We start from the raw sequence: 21728 nt of genomic DNA on the forward strand, positions 1-21728 counted from the left end.
TTTCTGTATTGAATATTGCTAGTAGGTTGGACCCATTCATGCCATCTTGTGCTGGTAAGGGAGGAAATGTGTGGTGCGTGTATCTGATGTCATTAGAACGTGACTGACATCAGTATCAGACACACTAGGGTGAACTGCCCAGGACTTTTTTCCCAGTGGATGCATTTAAATCAGGAAATTATGACTACTACAATTTACATTGTGGGCACTGGAATGTGTGGTGACACTTGCCAGCTGCCCCCAGCGCATTCTTAGGTGTGCTGGTTGTGAACACAAGCGACACATTTCATTGGATGTTTCAATGTACATGTGATAAATAAATGAACATGGCTCTCAGTCTATATTTATCCAAAGTAATGTCACTGTAATGTGCAACGTGCTAATGGTAAGCAGCTACTGATGGGTTCCATTTCACCGTTAGGGTAGTTTCCATGTACTCAAGCATATTCTCTCAGCATAAATAGTACAAGATGCAAACATGCAGACTCACTTCGAAACTCACAAAGCATTGAGGGCACACATTCACAAAACCGACACACTCACCCATAGAAACACAGTCACTCACACTTAAATGCAGACTTGCATGAGTACACATACAGATATACACTCTCGGAGACAAATAGGTGTGCAAGCACACGGGCGAGGATCTACACACCAGGATGTGCAGGCGTGAGTGTGCACAGTGGCTCAAATCCATCAACTCTCCCAGGCAAATAGGTACATGCGGACTCACTGACACGGATATGCACGTACACACATTCATGTACAAACTTGTATACAGATGTGCACACCAAGATGCACAGGTGTGAGCGTGCACCATGGTATAGGCTCATCGAGATACACAGGCACATTCAGATGCATGAAAATCACACAGATAAAGCATCTCCAACAGGTAAAATCCATCCCAAGTCATGGGAGGATGGTAGTGTGATCACTCGAGTCGAATATGATGTTATCTTAAGGGGCTGTCTATTGGTGGTTGTAGAGGCCAATCAGGGGTCTCCACGGAACATAATCCGGGATGTCAGGGTGGATTCCCTTAATAGTCATAGTCATAGTCATAGTCATACTTTGCTGATCCCGGGGGAAATTGGTTTTCATTACAGTTGCACCATAAATAATAAATAGTAATAAAACCATAAATAGTTAAATAGTAATATGTAAATTATGCCAGGAAATAAGTCCAGGACCAGCCTATTGGCTCAGGGTGTCTGACCCTCCAAGGGAGGAGTTGTAAAGTTTGATGGCCACAGGCAGGAATGACTTCCTATGACGCTTTGTTTTGCATCTCGGTGGAATGAGTCTCTGGCTGAATGTACTCCTGTGCCCAACCAGTACATTATGTAGTGGATGGGAGACATTGTCCAAGATGGCATGCAACTTGGACAGCATCCTCTTTTCAGACACCACCGTCAGAGAGTCCAGTTCCATCCCCACAACGTCAATGGCCTTACGAATGAGTTTGTTGATTCTTTTGGTGTCTGCTACCCTCAGCCTGCTGCCCCAGCACACAACAGCAAACATGATCGCACTGGCCACCACAAAGGAGAGTTACTGTGTGTGACTTTGTTTAACACGGAGAGGCTGACACATGGGCAGCCAACACAGAGTATTGGACAGGTCAGGGTCCGGAGGCCTGGAATGCAGGACAGCTGGAGACCCTTCACTGCTGCGGTGATGTGTCAACATTTCTGCCGGCTCTATCACTGAGGTCTCGGCTGGATCACTCTTTGCCTAGGACCTCCACCTTGACCTGACCACCATGGGTGACCCTACCAGGAGCTGAGCTCCAGACAGCATCATTCTCAGGACCTCAGGGACTCACATATATATCATAGTTATAGAAGTAGTGAGGTAGTGTTCATGGGTTTAATGTCCATTCAGAAATTGCATGGCAGAGTGGAAGACGCTGTTCCTAAGTCATTGAGTGTGTGCCTTCAGGCTTCTGTACCTCCTTCCTGATGGTGGCAATGAGAAGAGGGCATGCCCTGGGTGATGGGGGTCCTTAATGATGACCACCACTTTTCTGAGGCATTGCTCCAGACAGATACTACAGAGGGTGGTACCCATGATGGTGCTGACTAATTTTACAACTCTCTGCAGTTTACTTCAATCTGTACGGTAGCCGCCCCTCTGCACCCCCCATACCAGATGGTGATGCAGCCAGTTAGAATGACCTCCACGGTACATCTCGAGAAATTTGTGAGTGCTTTTGATGACACACCAAATCTCCTCAAACTCCTGATGAAATATAGCCACTGTCTTGCCTTCTTTATAACTGCATCAATATGTGGGTCCAGGTTAGGTCCTCAGAGATATTGACACCCAGGAATCTGAAGTCGCTCACTCTCTCCACTTCTGATCCCTCTATGAGGACTGGTACGTGTTCCTTCGTCTTACCCTTTCTCAGGAAAGCTTCCTTGAGTTATACAGCAGCACAGCAATTAGCGTAATTAATTACATTGCTAGCAATAGGGGTTCAATTCCCGCTGCAGTGTGTACGAAGTTCTCCCCGTGATCCTGTGGGTTTCCACTGGGTGCTCCAGTTTCCTCCCACATTGCAAAAGACATACATATTAGGGTTAGTAAGTTACGGGCATGCTTCATTGGTGCCAGAAGTATGGTGACACTTGTGGGCTGCCCCAGCACACCCTCAGATTGTGTTGGTCGTTGACGCAAAGGACACATTTCGCTGTATGTTTCAACGTACATGTGGCAAATAAAGCTAATCTTTAAAGACCTTTAATTCTTCAACTGAAAAGGCACCTGGAGTTGGGAGCTAAACCACTGTAAGGAACCGTGCATCCACAGTGAACCTTGTCAGATCAATTGCAAGCATGTGGCAAGTGTGCATGTGGCAAGTGTGGCAACTGTGCATGCACAAGTGTGCATGTGGCAAGTGTAGCGAGTGTGCATGTGGCCAAATGATAGCATGGTGAATCAACTGAGCCTTCTATGCGCGGAAGACCCCTCTCTAATGTGCATGCTTTTGTCTCGGTGGGCCCAGTTCATTGCTACCACACTGTAAGTTGCCCAGCGTATACCATGGCATAACATGGCTCGTTAAAAACGTTTAATCCCGCTACTCCATTGTTGTACTTCCTCCTCACGTTGTAGCACACGGTACGGAGAGCAGTGTCCATTCATTCGTCTGGTGATTGCTGCCTGCCGCGTCTGCTTGCTGAGCCATGCTCACAGTAACGATTGTATGTTGCAGGTGTTTGACGGCGCTGTAATCGTCCTGTCCTTGGCGCCCATGGTGGCTTCGACAGTGGCAAATGGACCCAGCAGCCCGTGGGATGCCATCAGCCTGATCATCACCCTTCGCATATGGAAGGTCAAGCGCATCATTGACGGTGAGTGGCGGCCATCGCGTTCAGCGCTCCCGGGTTGGATTGCCCGTCGAGCCTTGCCCCTCTCCTGGAGGCTGGGATTAGGGTTGCAGTCTTTGCTAGCTTTCAAGAAAGTGCACTTGTTTAGCACCTTTCACCACCTCAAGACCTGCAACCTGGTTGGATTCCCACTGCTACCTGTAGGGGAATTCGTATGTTCCCTCTGTGACTGCAGGGGTTTCTGCCTGCTTCTCCCGTCTCCTCCCACATTCTGAAGAAGTACAATACAGGTTAGTAGGATAATTGACCTCATGTTTGTAATTGGGAGGCATTGGGCCAGGAAGGCCTGTTACTGGCTGTATCTCTAAATACAATTAATGAATCTGGCTGTTTATTTCCTGTAGAGCAGTACAGGGCAGTACAGACCCTTTGGATTAAAGGAAATGCTTAATTCCAATTTATCCACCTAATTGTGCCCTGGTTGTGACATGATATCAATATGCTGTCAATCACGATAACTGATCAGCATCAGACATGTTGCAAGGAAAATCTCCCAGAGGGAGAGATGTCCCAGGCATTCAAAATAGCTCATTCAAACCCCAAACAAGTCACATCTCAAACTACTTTTACACTCTTTCCTGAATAATATTTTCCATTTAACATTCGGGTGTTTGGTCTGATGTAAAGAATAGGCAGAAGGGTTGGTCCCTCAAACCTGGTCCAACATCTGAGCTGAACCTTTGTCTTATTCATTTCCACACCTGGTCCCATTTTCCCTGATCCCCCAGGTGTTTAAATATCCATCCTTGAATACATTCAGAGGCAGGGTATCCACTGCCCTCTAGGGTGGAGAATTCCAAAGGCCTGCAACGCACTGAGTGGAAACATATCTTCTCCACACAAGGGCAAGGGAAATTTGGATTTCTCTCCCATAAAGGTTATGTGGAGTTGATGTTGGTACTGAGATAGCTAGATAGTGTTTGGTTGCTTCAAGGGAGACGAGATCAAGATGGAAAAACTGAATTGACAGGTTGCGTCGAAAGGAAACGTTTCCCCTCTGCAGGAAACATCTAACATTAGAAAATTTGAGCTTAGGATAAAGGGTAAAAGTTTCAGAGGGGATCTGAGGAGAAAGTTTTTCATCCAAAGGGACTCAGGAAGCCACTTAAGCATTTAAACGGGATTTACCAGTGTCCTTCCATTTTAATTCCACTGGCCATTCCCATTCCCATTCCAACATGTCAGTCTATGGCCCTCTCTACTGCCACAACGAGGCCACTATCAGCCTGGAGGAACAACATGTCATACTTCCTCTGGATTGCCTTGAACCTGATGGCACAAACATTGATTTCTCTAACTTCAGGTCATTTCTTACCACCCCACTCCCACTTCTCTCTTTTTCCATCCCTCTTCTGCCCCCTCCTTTTACCCCTTCTGTCTTTTCACCTGCCCATCACCTCTCTCTAGTTTCCCCTTCCCTTCCTCCCATAGCTCATTGCCTTTTCCTATCAGATTCTTTCTTCTTAAGACCTTTACTTCTTCCATCTATCACCTCCCATACTTCATACTTCATCCGCCCCTCCCCATCCACGACCTTCCCCCCTCACTGGTTTCACCAGCTTGTACTCCTCTCCTCCCACCTCTTATTCGGGCTTCTTTTCCCTACCTCTCCAGTCCTGATGAAGGGTCTCAGCCCAAAACGTCAACTGTTTATTCCTCGCCATAGATGCTGCCTGACCTGCCGAGTTCCTCCAACATTTTGCGTGTGTTCCTCATTTAAAAAGTATCTCAATGACCATTTTGAATCACCAATACACAGAAGACCTGGTAAGTGGGATCAGTCATGGACTCATACAGCAGGAAGAAAGACCTTCAGCTCAACTGGTCCGTGCCAACCACAGTGCCCAACTAAGCTGTGTTGGGCTGATATCCCTCTAAACTTTTCCTATCCATGTACTTGTTCAAGTCAGAATCTTAATCAGGTTTAATGTCACCAGCATACGTCATGAAAGTTGTCGACTTTGCGCCAGCAGCTCAATGCAATGCATAATATTATTAGAAAAACCTGTGAAATACAGTATATATATCTATATATACATAGATAGATATGTATATACTGTAACACACACAAAATGCTGGAGGAACTCAGCAGGACAGGAAGCATCTATGGAAAGGAGTATAGTTGATGTTTCGCGCCGAGACCCTTCATCAGGACTGGAGAAAAAAAGGATGAGGTATCAGAGTGTGAAGGTGGGGGGAGGGGAGGAAGAAACACACGGTGATAAGTGAAACTGGTAGGCGGGAGTGGTGAAGTAAAGAGCTGGGAAGTTGATTGGTGGAAGAGATACAGGGCTAGAGACGAGGGAATCTGATAGCAGAGGGACAGAAGGGCATGGAAGAATGTCCATTCAGAAATCGGATGGCAGAGGGGAAGAAGCTGTTCCTGAATCATTGAGTGTGTGCCTTCAGGCTTCTGTACCTCCTCCCTGATGGGAAGCAATGAGGACAAGGCATGTCCTGGGTGATGGGGATTATTAATGACGGATGCTGCCTTTTTGAGGCATTGCTCCTTGAAGATGTCCTGAATACTACAGAGGCTAGAGCCCATGATGGAGCTGACTAGGTTTATCACATTTAAAAGTATTTTTTAATGTATCTGCCTCAACCTCTGGCATCTCATTCCATACACGGACCATCCTCTGAGTGAAAAGGTTGCTCTTTGGATTACTATTACATTTCTTATTTCTCACCTTAAACCCATGGCTTTTAGTGTAGATAAGGACCAGTGATTGGCAGGGACATGGGCCAGAGCGGCTCTTTTCCATGCAGTACAATACTGTTACTTTGTTCCTGAGTGCCTTGTGCTCCTACCGAGTGGGAACAGGTTGACGTTAAACTGTGATGGAATTGTCCCACTCAGTGACAGCTTAATTAACAACTCAAACACACCCCTGCTCAACTGCACGGTGCGGGCACAGACCCTCACCACAGCTGCCTAACATATCTTCCCTGCCAGAATGCTAATATTAGCCCTAACACAAAAATAGTCTGAGGGTGTTTCATTCTGCAAGTTAAAAACCAGCCCCAGAGCTGAACAAATACAGAAAGTGCGATAATGGCAAGCTGCACAGGCTGAAGTCACAGTTATTTAGTTCCAATTAAGTGACAGGTTTACAATGGAGGGGGAATCACGGGGCTGTGTGTTTCTGGAATTGTTAAATCAATTTGACAATAGCACTCAGAGTTCTTAATTTCATTTACAAAACGCTAGAGGAACTCAGCAAGTCAGGCAGCATCTGTGGAAAGGAATAAACAGTCAACATATTGGGCCAAGACCCTTCATGAGAACTCACTCACTTCCATAGATGCTGCCTGACCTACATTGAACCTTGAAGTGGACGGGCTTCAGCACCAACAGACACTAATGTGCTCTCAGTGGAAACTTTATTAAATATAGATAGATAGATAGATATACTTTATTAATCCCGAGGGAAATTTGGTTTCGTTACAGCCGCACCAACCAAGAATAGAGCGTAAATATAGCAATACAAAAACCACAAACAATCAAACAACAAAATGCAAACTATGCCAGATGGAAATAAGCCCAGGACCAGTCTATTGGCTCAGGGTGTCTGACCCTCCACGGGAGGAGCTGCACGTTCGATGGCCACAGGCACGAACGACCTCCCGTGACGCCCAGTGTTGTATCACGGTGGAATGTGGCCGAAGTCCAACAGTAAAAAGTTCAATATCCGGTCTACAAACACATTCCTTGATCGTAATATGACCCGGATTGCACCATCCGTTGTTAGCCAGAACAGTAAGCACCCAACCCCTTTACGCTTACCGCTCTCAGTGCACTTCCGGTCAGCTGAAACGGTATTACCCACCGAACTCCTCTTCTCCAAAAGTCTCTGTTGTCTCAACCCAGTCCTCTTTCCTCGGCTTTGTGATCCCCCTCTGCATCCTCTGTGTGTTTTCCTCTGGATTTCAGCGGGGTGTCCGCCGCTCTGCTTGCTAAACCAGCCGGCGTTTGCTGCTCCCTGAAATACCCAATGCGACCTTGCTTCTGTCCCACGTGTCGGGATGTAACCATTTCCAGTGGTAAAAAAAACCCAAATAAAACTCTCTCTACCAGCATGTTAGAGAGGGTACAGCTTCGACGTGTTACCGTGAGAAAAAAAAATACAAAAAATAACATAAATTAAAAAGTAAGAAGAAGAAAGTAAGAATAGATCGGAACGGCTGAACCAGGCTGCATGCACGACCGGCGCACGCGCACTAAGGACTAATAAGGCTACTGAGTGTAGGTCACCATGTGTTACCCTGAAGTGGAGGGGCAGGCTTGAGGAACCTTCTATTCTGACATTCTTGAGTTATACGTGTAGACGTTGTTGCTCTTTACTAAATTATGTAGTCGTGCATTGGTTGTCAGTCTTTAGGAGACCCAGAGGTCACATCGGGTGCTACAGAAATGCCACACACTGCTTCCTTTTTGTTAAGCCTCTGCAGTCTTGCCAGACTGACAGACAAGCAAGAAATGGCATCATATCATGATCAGCCTTGTCCAAAAATAGACCCCATTTAATCCCCATGATTGCATTAATGCAGATTAGTCCATATTCCCATTGTAGACTCTTCCCAAACAGTTCATCAGCTGAACTGGTATTTATCAGTTCTTGTCAGCTAATCAGCATTGGACCTGTTACCTGTTCATTAGCAGCAAGTGGAATATCATTGACATTTACTTCGCTGTTTATGTCTAGTTTAAGAATTAATCAAATTAGATGACAAATTCAAATTCTCATTTTTAAAGGCTAACATCAAATTGAACAATCAGCCATTAAGGAGAATCTCTTTGTGTAGAGGATCATGTAGGTGTAAATATATCAAAGCAAATCAGTGATCCCTGTGGAGGGATTGTTTAAGTACCGGCTATTATTGTAGAGAGGGTGCAGGAAGGTTCTTCATCCCTCTTGAGGTTGTTCCGCTGTTTAACGGGAGTTGGGGGGGGGGGGGTCACTTTGTCAAGCACCTGCTCTCCATCTGCCAAAGACGGTATTTCCTGGTGGCCAACCAATCCAGTTCCTATTCCTATTCCAGTTCCGACACATGGGTCCACGGCCTTCTCTTGCGCCAAGATGAGGCCACCCTCAGGGTAGAGGAGCAACACCTTGTATTCCATCTGGTAGTCACCAACCTGGTGGCACTTACCTCAGTTTCTTCTTCTGGTAAAAAAAAATTCCCTCCCCTCCCCTCTTCTTCTATTCCCCACTCTAATCTCTTACCACTTCTCCTCACCTGCTTATCACCTCCCCTTGGTACCCCTCCTTCTTCCCTTTCTCCCATGGTCCACTCACTTCTCCTGTCAGATTCCTCCTTCTCCAGCCCCTCGCCTTTCCCACCCTCCCTGCTTCATCTATGCCCTTCTAGCTTGGCCTCCTTCCCCTCCCCCCAGCTTTTTATTCTGTCACCTCCCCATTTCCTTTCCAGTCCTGGTCTCATCCCAAAACATCAACCGTTTATCAATTTCCACAGATGCTGCCTGACTTGCTAGGTTCCTCCAGCATTTTGTGTGCGGTGCTTAAGAGAACTGATCTGCTTCTGACCTCTGACTTCTGCCTTAGTTTGAACATCCTTACTATCCCTGATGTACAAAAATCTGTGAAATTCATTTCTAAATATTTCAGGTGATGATGCATATTTCAAAGCTTTCTGGAAGAGCAAATCCCAGAGCTCAGGAATGGCGTGGTAGTGTAGTGGTTAGTGCAGATGCTTTACAGTGCCAGTGATCATGGTTCGATTCCTGCCATTGTCTGTAAAGAGTTTGTATGGTCTTCCTGTGACCTCCTGGCTTTCCCCTGGGTGCTCCTACACGTCAAAGATGCAGGGGTTAGGCTTAGAGAATTGCGGGCAGGCTGTGTTGATGCCAGGATCGTGGCGACACTTGCAGGCAGTGAGCACCATCCTCGGAACATATTGGTTGTTGATGCAAAACGACACATTTCACTATATGCTTCTGTATATTGATATGCATTTAGCAAATAAAGCTCATCTTCATAATCTCTCCTTCAGAGTAAAGAAGTCATCTCTAACTTTAAGACTAAACGTTTCAATTGAACTCATATCCATCACTTCCACTGGCAGCTCATTCCACACGTGCACCCACTACCTGATCGAAATAATTTCCCCTCAGTTGCCACGTTAAATACTTCACCTTTCACCCTTAACCTATGACTTCTAGTTCTAGTCTCACCCAACCTGAGGGAGAGAGGCCTGCATGCATTCGCCCGGTCTTTACCCGTCATAGTTTTGTACAGGTCTATAAGATCTCCCCTCATTATCCTACACTCCAGGGAAAAAAGTCTGAACCTATTCCAACTTTCCCTGTAACTCTGGTCCTTAAGTTCAGGCAACATCCTTGGAAATTTTCTCTGTACTCTTTCAAGCTTATTGACATCTTTCTTGTTGGTACCCCAAATACACCAAATTAGGCCTTGCCAACATTTTGTACAACTTCAACATTACATCCCAACTCCTGATCTATAAGTTGTAACTGTCTACTTTGCCCTCGCCTTCAATTTGCACAGCAACAGGTACTACTCTGTGATCTAAGGAGCATCTGCCCTTCAGTACAACCCACTCATGCCAACCATGGTGCCCATAGAGCCAGTTGCATTTGCCCAACTTTGACACATATCTCTCTGAAGCCCTCCTACCCCTCTGTCACCTGAATGTTGCTATTGTGCCCGCCTCAGTACTTCTTCGGGCAGCTCATTCCACATACATACTACCTTTTGCATGAAGACCATAGAATAGGAACAGAATTAGGCCATTTGGCCCATCAAGTCTGCTCAGCCATTTCATCATGGCTGATCCATTTCCCTCTCAGCCCCAATCTTCTGCCTTCTCCCCGTATCCCTTCATGCCCTGAATAATCAAGAATCTATCAAACCCTGCCTTAAATATACCCAACGACTTGGCCTCCACAGATGCCTGCAACAATGAATTCCACAGATTCACCAATCACTGGCTAAAGAAATTCCTCCTCATCTCCATTCTAAAAGAACGCCCATCTATTAAGAGGCTATTTCCTCTGGTCTTAGACTCCCCCACCACAGGAAACATCCTCTCCACATCCACTTTATTGAAGTCTTTCAACATTCGATAGGTTTCAATGAGCTCACCCTTCATTCTTCTGAATTCCAGTGAGTAGAGGCCCAGAGCCATCAAACACTCCCCATATGACAAGCCTTTCACCTCTCACCTTAAATCCATGCCCTCTAGTGTTTTAGTTCCCTTTCCCTGGGAAAAAGCTCTGTGCGCTCATCCTGTCTATGCTCTGCATAACCTTGTAACGTCACCCTCTTAATTTCCTGCATTCCAAGGTACAAAGTCCCTGCCTGCCCAACCACTCCCTGTACTTCAGGCCCTCAAGTCTTGGCAGCATCCCTGTAAATCTTCTGTGCACTCTTCACAATTTAACAATGTCTTTCCTGTAACAGGATGTCCAAAGCGGGATGCAATACTGTAAGTGCAGACTCACCGGTGTACATGACATCCAAAGTCCTGTACCCAGTGCCCAGACTGATGAAGGCCAGTGTGCCGAATGCCTTTTTCACCGCCCTGTCTCCCAGTCTCGTTCCCAAGTTCTGGGAAAATAGGGATCGGGAATGAGTGAATTCTGATCACAATCATTTTAACTGATTGACATCAGGAGAAATGGGTCAGCTCACAAAATCTATTACATTATAGCCAACTCCAGGATATTCCAAACAAACTTTCTTTATCAATAGGAGACTTCTTCGGCTGTCCATCGATTTTCGATGTTGACTGAGGCCTGGGCAAGGTTGCATGGAAGACCAGCAGTTGCCCATGCTGCAAGTCTCCCCTCTCCACGCCACCGATGTTGTCCAAGGGAAGGGCACTAGGACCAATACGGTGTCGTCGCAGAGCAACGTGTGGTTAAGTGCCTTGCTCAAGGACACAACACGCTGCCTCAGCTGAGGATCGAACTAATGACCTTCAGCTCACTAGACCGACGCCTTAACCATTTGGCCACGCACCAAGATAGGAGACAGGGCAAGGCAGACACAGCAAACTCCCACGACCAGTAAATAATAACCTTCCATCATCCATACATTAACTGGATATAAAACAGCCATAATATTACATTTAATTTGTTTTATTCTTCCATTCCACATTTGGCATCGGTAATTAGTATAATTAACAAGGAAGCACACATCTGAACATTAAAGGCAATCCTTCTAACTCCTCCTTGTGTAGCTTTCTGTATGGGCTTGGATATCCTGCTCAGTACCAAGCAAATAATAACCCATACCTTCATTCAATAAATTGCATTTTCGGCTCAGTTTATAGACGGTATAGGAACAGACCCTTCAGCTCACAGTATTGTACTGAACTAATTAAACAAATAATTTAATGCCTAACGAAACTAATTCTTTCTCAGAATCAGCATCAGGTTTATGTCTCTGACGTACACTCAGTGGCCACTTTATCAGATACAGGTGTAGCACCCATTGTGGTCCCCTCCTGCCCATCCATTTCAAGGTTTGACGTGTTGTGCGTTCAGAGATGCTCTTCTGCACACCACTGTTGTAACGTAGTCATAGTCATACTTTATTGATCCCGGCAGAAATTGGTTTTCGTTACAGTTGCACCATAAATAATTAAATAGTAATAAAACCATAAATAGTTAAATAGTAATATGTAAATTATGCCAGGAAAAAAGTCCAGGACCAGCCTATTGGCTCAGGGTGTCTGACCCTCCAAGGGAGGAGTTGTAAAGTTTGATGGCCACAGGCAGGAATGACCTCCTATGAAGCTCTGTGTTGCATCTCGGTGGAATGAGTCTCTGGCTGAATGTACTCCTGTGCCCAACCAGAACATTATGTAGTGGATGGGAGACATTGTCCAAGATGGCATGCAACTTGGACAGCATCCTCTTTTCAGGCACCACAGTGAGAGAGTCCAGTTCCATCCCCACAACATCACTGGCCTTACGAGTGAGTTTGTTGATTCTGTTAATGTCTGCTACCCTCAGCCTGCCTCCCCAGCACACAACAGCAAACATGATCGCACTGGCCACCACAGACTCGTAGAACATCCTCAGCATCGTCCAGCAGATGTTAAAGGACCTCAGTCTCCTCAGGAAATAGAGACGGCTCTGACCCTTCTTGTAGACAGCCTCAGTGTTCTTTGACCAGTCCAGTTTATTATCAATTCGTATCCCCAGGTATTTGTAATCCTCCACCATGTCCACCCTGACCCCCTGGATGGAAACAGGGGTCACCGGTACCTTAGCTCTCCTCAGGTCTACCACCAGCTCCTTAGTCTTTTTCACATTAAGCTGTAGATAATTCTGCTCACACAATGTGACAAAGTTTCCTACCGTAGCCCTGTACCCAGCCTCATCTCCCTTGCTGATGCATCCAACTATGGCAGAGTCATCCGAAAACTTCTGAAGATGACAAGACTCTGTGCAGTAGTTGAAGTCCGAGGTGTAAATGGTGAAGAGAAAGAGAGACAAGACAGTCCCCTGTGGAGCCCCACAAATAAGTAACGCGTAGTTATTTGAGTTACTGTCACCTTCCTGTCAGCTTGAACCAGTCTGGCTATTCTTTTCTGACCTCCCTCACTAACAAGTTGTTTTCACCCACAGAACTACCGCTCACTGTATCTTTTTTTTTGTTTTGTACCATTCGCTTTAAACTCTTGAGACGGCTGTTGTGAAAATCCCAGGAGATCAGCAGTTTCTGAGATGCTCAAACCACCCTGTCTGGCACCAACAAAGTCAAAGTCATTGAGATCACACTTCCTCCCCATCCTGATATTTGGTCTGAACAAAGACTGGACCTCTTGGCCATGACTTCATGCTTTTATGCATTGAGTTGCTGCCACATGATTGGCTGATTAGATATTTGTATTAATGAGCAGATGGACCTAATATGTTGGCCTATGAGCATATGTCATGAAATTTGTTGTTTTGTGATGCAGTGCAAGTACCGTACTAAAGGTCGAGGGGTTAAAGTGAAAGGTGAAATATCTAAGGGGAACCTGAAACGCAACTTTTTCACTCAGAGGGTGGTGTGAGTGTGGAACGAGCGGCCAGTAAAAGAGGTGGATACAGGTTCAATTGTAACATTTAAGAGAAGTTTGGATAGGTACGTGGATGGGAGGGGTGTAGAGGACTATGATCTAAGTGCATGTAGATAGGACTCGAAGGCAGGAACTTGATGGGCAAAGGGTCTAATTCTGTGCTCTATGACTCTACAAGAATTACTACAAGTTACAAAATAAATAAAGAGTGCAAAAGGTGAATAACAAACAGGCGTTCATGGTTTTGTGGGGCACACAATGTGCACGCCCCTCAGTTTTCTGCACACTCACGTGCCTAAGAGCCTTTTGAATATCTCTGTCACACTTGCTTCCACCACTAATCCAAGAGGAGCAATTCAGACACACGTCACTCTCAGTTTTAAAAAGAAACATCGCACATCTCCTTTGAATTTACTCCATCTCATATTAAATGCAAGCAATCTATAGATAAGAAATTTCCAAATAATCTAATTAAGATGTTCCATGTTAAGATGTTTAACATAATTAATATGTTAAGATGTCCCTGTTACAAGCACTCGTCAATATTAAATTAAATTTGAATGAATCATATCCAAGGGCATGGAGTGGATACTGGAAAGAGCAGGCAGACGACTGCCAGTTCTGTAGAGCTTTTAACGTTCCTAGGGGCTTCACAGGCAAACTGCTGATGAGATTTCCATGGCACAAGCTGCTTCCTCTTCAGCCACGTTGGTGAGCAGCTCCAGGAAGGTCTGATTTCCCAGAACCGAATAAATGACTTGGACATTTCACAGTCGACCATGTTGCTATGGGTCTTGACAGGGTAAGGATGGGAGATTCACTGCCCTAGAGGATGTTACTGAGACTACTCAGTTCCGGTATTTTAAACTTCCAGATTAGTCATAGTCATAGTCATAGTCATGGTCATACTTTATTGATCTCGGGGGAAATTGGTTTTCGTTACAGTTGCTCCATAAATAATAAATAGTAATAGAACCATAAATAGTTAAATAGTAATACGTAAATTATGCCAGTAAATTATGAAATAAGTCCAGGACCAGCCTATTGGCTCAGGATGTCTGACCCTCCAAGGGAGGAGTTGTAAAGTTTGATGGCCACAGGCAGGAATGACTTCCTATGACGCTCAGTGCTGCATCTCAGTGGAATGAGTCTCTGGCTGAATGTACTCCTGTGCCCACCCAGTACATTATGTAGTGGATGGGAGACATTGACCAAGATGGTATACAACTTAGACAGCATCCTCTTTTCAGACACCACCGTGAGAGAGTCCAGTTCCATTCCCACAACATCACTGGCCTTACGAATGAGTTTGTTGATTCTGTTGGTGTCTGCCACCTTCAGCCTGCTGCCCCAGCACACAACAGCAAACATGATAGCACTGGCCACCACAGACTCATAGAACATCCTCAGCATCGTCCGGCAGATGTTAAAGGATCTCAGTCTCCTCAGGAAATAGAGACGGCTCTGACCCTTCTTGTAGACAGCCTCAGTGTTCTTTGACCAGTGTTCAGTTATTGTGTTCAGTTCTGGTCATCTCATTACAGGTTGGATGTGGAAGCTTTCAAGAGGGTGCAGAGGAGATGTACCAGGATGTTGCCTGGATTGGGGAGCATGTCTTATGAGCAGAGGCTGGGCGAGCTCGGGCTTTTCTCTTTGGAGTGAAGGAGAATGAGAGGTGACTTGCTCGAGGTGTACAAGATAATAAGAGGCATAGATAGTGTGGCTCTATCTTTTTCGTTACCTCCAAGAGGGCCACGACCTTGTCGTAGGGTTTGGAGGCTTCTTGTATGCCTCAATGACCTGGAGAGCTATGTTGACTGGAGTCAGGGGTTTTTGGTAGGGTACCCGTTTAACGCGTCAAAGGACAGAGGCCAGACTAAGAGTGGTCTACCAGTCTTCCAGGTTTGAAGCCTCAGCTCAGGGCTAACAACCCTGACTCTTCAAAAAACAATTGTTATGGAAACAGCAATGAAGAATCCTTCTGCACCTGAGTTCGATGGTTGTCCTAAGTTGCCATCCAGGACTTTTGTGACTGACAGTAGTGAGAAAGAACTGCTGACATGGTGAAGGAAGTCCTGAACACTGCCAGAGATTGAGGACCATTGTTGCAGCCCTAAATCCCAGTGGCATAACAGGCAGAAGCAATCTTTTTCACCAAGGTGGAGCTAATATGAGGGGGTATAATTTTAAGGTGATTGGAGGAAAGTATGGGGGTGATATAAGAGGTGGTTTTTTAACACAGTGAGTAGTGGGTGCATAGAACGCACTGCCAGGGTTAGAGGCAGACACAGTAGGGACATTTAAGAGATTCTTCGGTAGGCAAGTGGATGAAAGACGAATGGAGGGAAGTGTTAGATTGAACTTGGAGCGAGTTAAAAAGTTGGCACGACATCGTGGGCCGAAGGGCCTGTACTGTGCAGTACTGTTCTATTATAGATATATAGGTACTGACATTCTATATTATTAACTGAACTTAACTTCTACAGCTATGGTGGGATTTGAATGCAGATCTTTAGACTATTAGACTGGACTTTGAAGTTGCTCATCCATTGTACCTCCTGTTGGCTTAAATTCAGGGAGGGAGGCGATGTTGGAGAATCTACAAAGAAACAAAGGTGGCTTGGCCATCTGCATCTGGTTATAGTGGATGGAAATTGTTAATTACTGGGTGTAATTAATTATTAATTATCCTGGGCAGCAAAGGAACTCTGCGTCCCAATCAATTCCAATGTTTTTCGGATAAGATTTTCTTACTCCTTGTATTGGCACTCCCTCTAGAGGCAGAAGCCTTGAATGACAACTGAGATTTTTAAACTGGGATCAAAGCAACCAGTAAATTGCACGTTTTTGGTTTTCCTTCACCCCACATTTGAAAATGACAATGGTGCAATGGATAAGGGCAACTCAGTATTGAAAGTAACGCACCCTAAGTACTGGGGGCACTCAGCAGGTCAGGCAGCAACTGTAGAGAGGAATAAACGGTCAAATTCCTGGGCCAAGACCCTACATCTTTGGAGGGGAATAAACAGTTGACATTTCAGCCTAGACCCTTCATGATGAAGTCTCAGCCCAAACAGGCAACTGTTTGTTCCTCTCCATAGATACTGCCTGACCTACTGAGTTTCTCCAGTAATTTGTGTGTGTTACTCAGGATGTACCAAATCTGCAGAACCACTTGCGTCAATATTACAAGCCTCTTAGTTGTGCCACCAAACCTCCCAATAATTATTGCAGGGGAATAAATAGCCAATATTTCAGGCCAAGACATTTCATCATTCCTGACGAAGGGTCTTGGTCCAAAAAGACAACTGTTTATTCCCCTCCATAGATGCTGCCTGACTTGCTGAGTTCCTCCAGCATTTTGTGTGTGTTGCTTAAGATTGGCAGTATCTGCAGAATCTCTTGTGTCTCCCATAATCTTCTCCACTCTGGGAGTGTCGCAGACAGAAGAGACTACAGATGCAGGACATCTGGAACAACGCACACAAAACGCCGGGAAGACTTGACAGATCAGGCACTATCATCAGTCCTGATGAAAGGTCACAGCCCAAAGCGTAGGCTGTCTGTTTCCCCTCACAGGTGCTGCCTGACCTGCTGATTTTCTCCAGAATTTTGTGCACATTGACCCAGGGTATTGCTTTCAATCCCAATTATCCCAATTTGAGTCGCTGATGAAACTCCCTGAGGGGATGAGGGACTTCACTCACAGGACCACGGGGGAAAATAGGAACATGTACCTCTTGTCTCACAGGGGTGTAATGAGTGGTTATCTCTTGGAATTCCCCACACCAGGAACTTGTAGAGGCTGGATCCCTGGGCATACTTAAGGAGGAGGCTGAACCTCTTTGTGAAAGATCAGGGAATTGAGAGTAGTGGTGAACTAGCGTGGCATAGATTGAAAAATGGGTTAGAGTTGAGGAGCCAAGCCATCTACCTCTGCTCCAATTTGCATATGTTCTTATTTTGGAATTATTTTTGTCACATGTACCAAGATACATTCTAGGCATCCGTTAGTCTCCTGAGACCATGGATTTGCACCTTGGAAGGTTTCCAGGGCGCAGGCCTGGGTAAGGTTGTATGGAAGATCGGCAGTTGCCCATGCTGCAAGTCTCCCCTCTCCACGCCACCGATGTTGTCCAAGGGAAGGGCACTAGGGCTGATACAGCTTGGCACCGGTGTCGTCGCTGAGCAATGTGTGGTTAAGTGCCTTGCTCAAGGACACAATACGCTGCCTCAGCTGAGGCTCAAACTAGCGACCTTCAGATCATTAGACCAACGCCTTAGCCACTTGGCCACGCGCCAACACCAAGATACAATGAAAAGCTTTTGCTTATGTGCCAGATCATTCTGTACACAATTATATTGACATGTTTAAACTGCTGCTTAAAATTTTATTTTTATTGAGATACAGCATGGAATAGGCCCTTCCAGCCCTTTGAACTGCACCACCCAGCGACCCCCGACTTAACCCTAACCTAATCGTGGGACAATTTACAATGACCAACTACCAACCAGTATATCTTTGGACTGTGAGAAGAAACCAGACCACGTGGTCACGGGGAGAACGTACAAATTCCTTACAGGCAGCGGCAGGAATTGAACCCGGGTCACCTGTACGGTAAAGCGTTGTTCCGACCACTACGCTACCGTGCCACCCTAAGCTGAGAAAGTGAATAAAGAACACAGAATATAGTGTTATAGTTAGAGACGCTATGCTGTGCAGGTAGACAAATAAAATGTAAGTGTGTAAGCATTTAAAATCATTATGCAAGTATTTAAAACAGAATGTAAAATACAGAGTCCCAATTATAGAGAAGGTGAAGTGCAGGTAGACAAATCAGTGTGACTATGTAAGCATTTAAAGATTCAAGATCCTGCAGTACACAAATGTAAAGGAGAACAAATGATTTGCAGCATAAAAAATACACAATAAACATAAGGAACACAATAAAAAAGCAAAACAAAATGATATAGGAGTATAGGAATTGAAATGTTATGGGGAGGTTGTATAAGGCATTGGTGAGGCCAAATTTGGAGTATTGTGTGCAGTTCTGGTCACCTAACTATAGGCAGGATATCAGTAAGATTGAAAGAGTGCAGAGAAGATTTACTAGGATGTTGCCGGGTCTTCAGGAGTTGAGTTACAGGGAAAGATTGAACAGGTTAGGACTTTATTCCTTGGAGCATAGAAGAATGAGGGGAGATTTGATAGAGGTTTACAAAATTATGAGGGGTATAGACAAAGTAAATGTGAATAGGCTCTTTCCACTTAGGTTAAGAGAGATAAATACAAGAGGACGTGGCTTTAAGGTGAAAGAGGAAAGGTTTAGGGGGAATATTAGGGGGAACTTCTTCACTCAGAGAGTGGTGGGAGTATGGAACGAGCTGCCATCTGACGTGGTAAATGCGGGCTCACTCTTAAGTTTTAAGAATAAATTGGATAGGTACATGGATGGGAGAGGTCTGGAGGGTTATGGACTGGATGCAGGTCAATGGAACTAGTGGAATAATGTTTCAGCACAGACTAGAAGGGCCAAATGGCCTGTTTTCTGTGCTGTAGTGTTCTATGGTTCTATAAACATAGTTATAAAAGCAATCATATAAAACACGATGTACAAGTAAATGTTATACATATGGACTGTATGTACATAGAGTGTTGCCAGGTGATGTGTATGTAGTGTGGCGGTGGGGTCTGATGGGGATCATTATGGAAGTATCTAAAGCAGAATGTAGAATATAAACACAGGGAAATCTGCGGATACTTGGAGTCCAAAGCAACGCGCCACAAAAGGCTGAAGAAACTCAGCAGGTCGGGCAGAATCTATGGAAGTTAATAAACGTTTGATGCTTCGGGCCTATACCCTTCTTCAGGTCTGGAAAGGAAGGGGGAAGATGCCAGGAGGTAGAATTTGGTGTTCCATTTTCAGAGGAAGTGTGGGAAAAGTAGACAAGAAGGTGCAAACAAATGAAGTGCAAGTATAGAAGCATTAGAGATCATTGTAACTGACCTAGAGACACAGCACAGTGACAGGCCCTTCCGGCCCAACGGCCCCACGCTGTCCAGCTACACCCTGTGACCAATCAACCTACTAACCCGTTCGTCTTCAGAATGTGGGAGGAAACCAGAGCACCCGGAGAGTGTACAAACCTCTTGTGCACAGCGGCGGTAATCGATCGCGGGTCGCTGGCTCGGTAATAATGTTACACCACCGTACCACCCAATTGCAGCAGGCCGTAGTAAATAAAGAGAGGCAGCTCCCATTAGCTGGAAATGTCAGCGACTGAGCAACGAGACAGAAGGGAAAGCTCTCACACACTGTTGGGGGAAGTTCCCACTGTGACCTTCTAAAGGGGTTGAATCGGGTTACTGTACTTAACCCCCACCCCCCATCTATTACTCCCATCACTGCACTGTAAACACTTTAAACCAATGTTTACAAGCTGGTATTAATGCATTTGCACACATTTTATTCATATCTGTACTTTAACTATTTTTATATAATCATTATTCTTTACGATTGTTGAATATTGTTGTTCTTGTTGCATGTGGTGACCTGACCAACACAGCTCAGCAAATTCCCAATTCATGTAAATATATATGGCAAGTAAACTTGATCTTTGATTTTAAACACACTGCATTAGACACAGGTGGAGAGAGGTATGCATCTTTAATATTCTTGATGATAATTGTAGGCTTAAAAAAAGTTATGAGGGATTGAACAGGGGAGTAGGAAGGACAAGATGCCGTTGCAAAATGTCAGGATGGTGATGGGCCGAATAGCCTCTAACTGTGCTGTAAGTTCTCCAATTCGGCCCTGGCTGTGAGAGAAGAGGAGCCGGTCTGGGACTTTAAAAAGCACTGGTCGAACAGCACGTGGAGTATTGTGAGCAGTTTCAGGCCCGGTACCTCAGAAAGGACGTGCCAGCATTGGAGAGGGTCCAGGGGAGGTGCAGGAGAATGATCCCAGGAATGAGAGGGTTAACATATGAGGAACGTTTGAAGGTCCTGGGCCTGTAATTTCTGGAGTTCAGGAGAATGAGGGGGAATCTTGTTGAAATCTAGCGAATACTGAAAGGTCTGGATAGGGTGGATGTGGAGAGGATGTCTCCTATGGAGGGGGAATCTACGACCAGAGGGCACATCTTCAGAATAGAAGGAAATCTCTTTAGAACAGAGATGGTGAGGAACTTCATTAGCCAGAGGGTGGTGAATCTGTGAAATTCATTGCTATGGACACTGCAGAGGGCAAGTCATTGGGCGTATTTACAGCAGAGATTGATAGGTTCTTGATTAGTAAGAGTGTCAGAGGTTAAGGGGAGAAAGCAGGAGAATAGGGTTGAGAGGGATAAGAAATCAGCCATGATGGAATGACAGAACAGACTTGATGGGCCGAATGGCCTGATTCAGCTCCTGTGTTGTACGGTCCCTGGTGGAGAGGTGTGGTACGCAGTTTCACTCTTCCGCCCAGGCGACTCAGTCGCGATGAACTCCCAACTCTCTCCCTTCTGACTCTTCCAGCGTACGTTCTGCCGGTGAAGGTGGAGTTGGAGATGGTGGTGCAGCAGTACGAGAAGGCCAAGCAGGTCCGCGAAGAGCAGCTGGAGCGGCTGACGCAGATCTGTCAGGAGCAGGCGGTGAGTCGGGCGGGCGGGGAGGGTAAGTACCTGCAACCCTGCCACAGCTACAAACTCCCAACCATCGTATAGCCGCTGTAGTGCAGATTAAAGATTAACGTTCCTTGTCACAGGTACAGTACGTGGGAACACTGAAACATGCCCATTGCATCAACGACCGACACCATCTGGGGGCTGCCCGCTAGGATCTCCATGCTTTCAGTGCCAACATAACTCACTAACCCTAACCCGAACATCTTTGGAATGTGGGAGGAAACCAGAGCACCCGGAGGAAACCCACACAGTCACAGGGAGAACGTACGAAATCCTTACGGACAGCGGCAGAACATAGAATGGTACAACACACTTCAGGCCCTTCGGCCCCAATGTTGTGCTGACATTTCAATCAATTCCAAGATCAATCAAACCCTTCCCTCCTACGTACTGTTACTCTCCACTTTCCTGTCCTCTATGTGCCCATCCAGGAGTTTCTTGAACGTCCCTAATGTATCTGTCTCTCCCACCACCCCCGGCAGGGTGCTGCACGCACCCATCACTCTCAGTGAAAAGTAAAACCCTACCTCTGACGTCCTCCACATTGAAATTATACCCCCTCCCATCAGCAATAAGCTGAACCCCAGTCACTGGACTGTGAAGCGTTAC

The 21728-nt window shown here is 45.7% G+C and overlaps 1 protein-coding gene across 1 annotated transcript in view; it reads left to right on the forward strand.

Annotated features, from left to right (window-relative positions):
• tmem266 (transmembrane protein 266) overlaps positions 1-21728 on the forward strand; it is a 148970-nt gene that overhangs the window by 97934 nt on the left and 29308 nt on the right. The window contains exons 6-7 of the mRNA XM_072282074.1: positions 3218-3356; positions 20971-21086. Of these exons, the coding sequence (XP_072138175.1) occupies positions 3218-3356; positions 20971-21086 (255 nt within the window). The remainder of the gene's footprint in view (positions 1-3217; positions 3357-20970; positions 21087-21728) is intronic.

Source organism: Mobula birostris, chromosome 18, assembly GCF_030028105.1.
Source record: "Mobula birostris isolate sMobBir1 chromosome 18, sMobBir1.hap1, whole genome shotgun sequence".
In the NCBI taxonomy this organism is placed as follows: Eukaryota; Metazoa; Chordata; class Chondrichthyes; order Myliobatiformes; family Myliobatidae; genus Mobula; species Mobula birostris.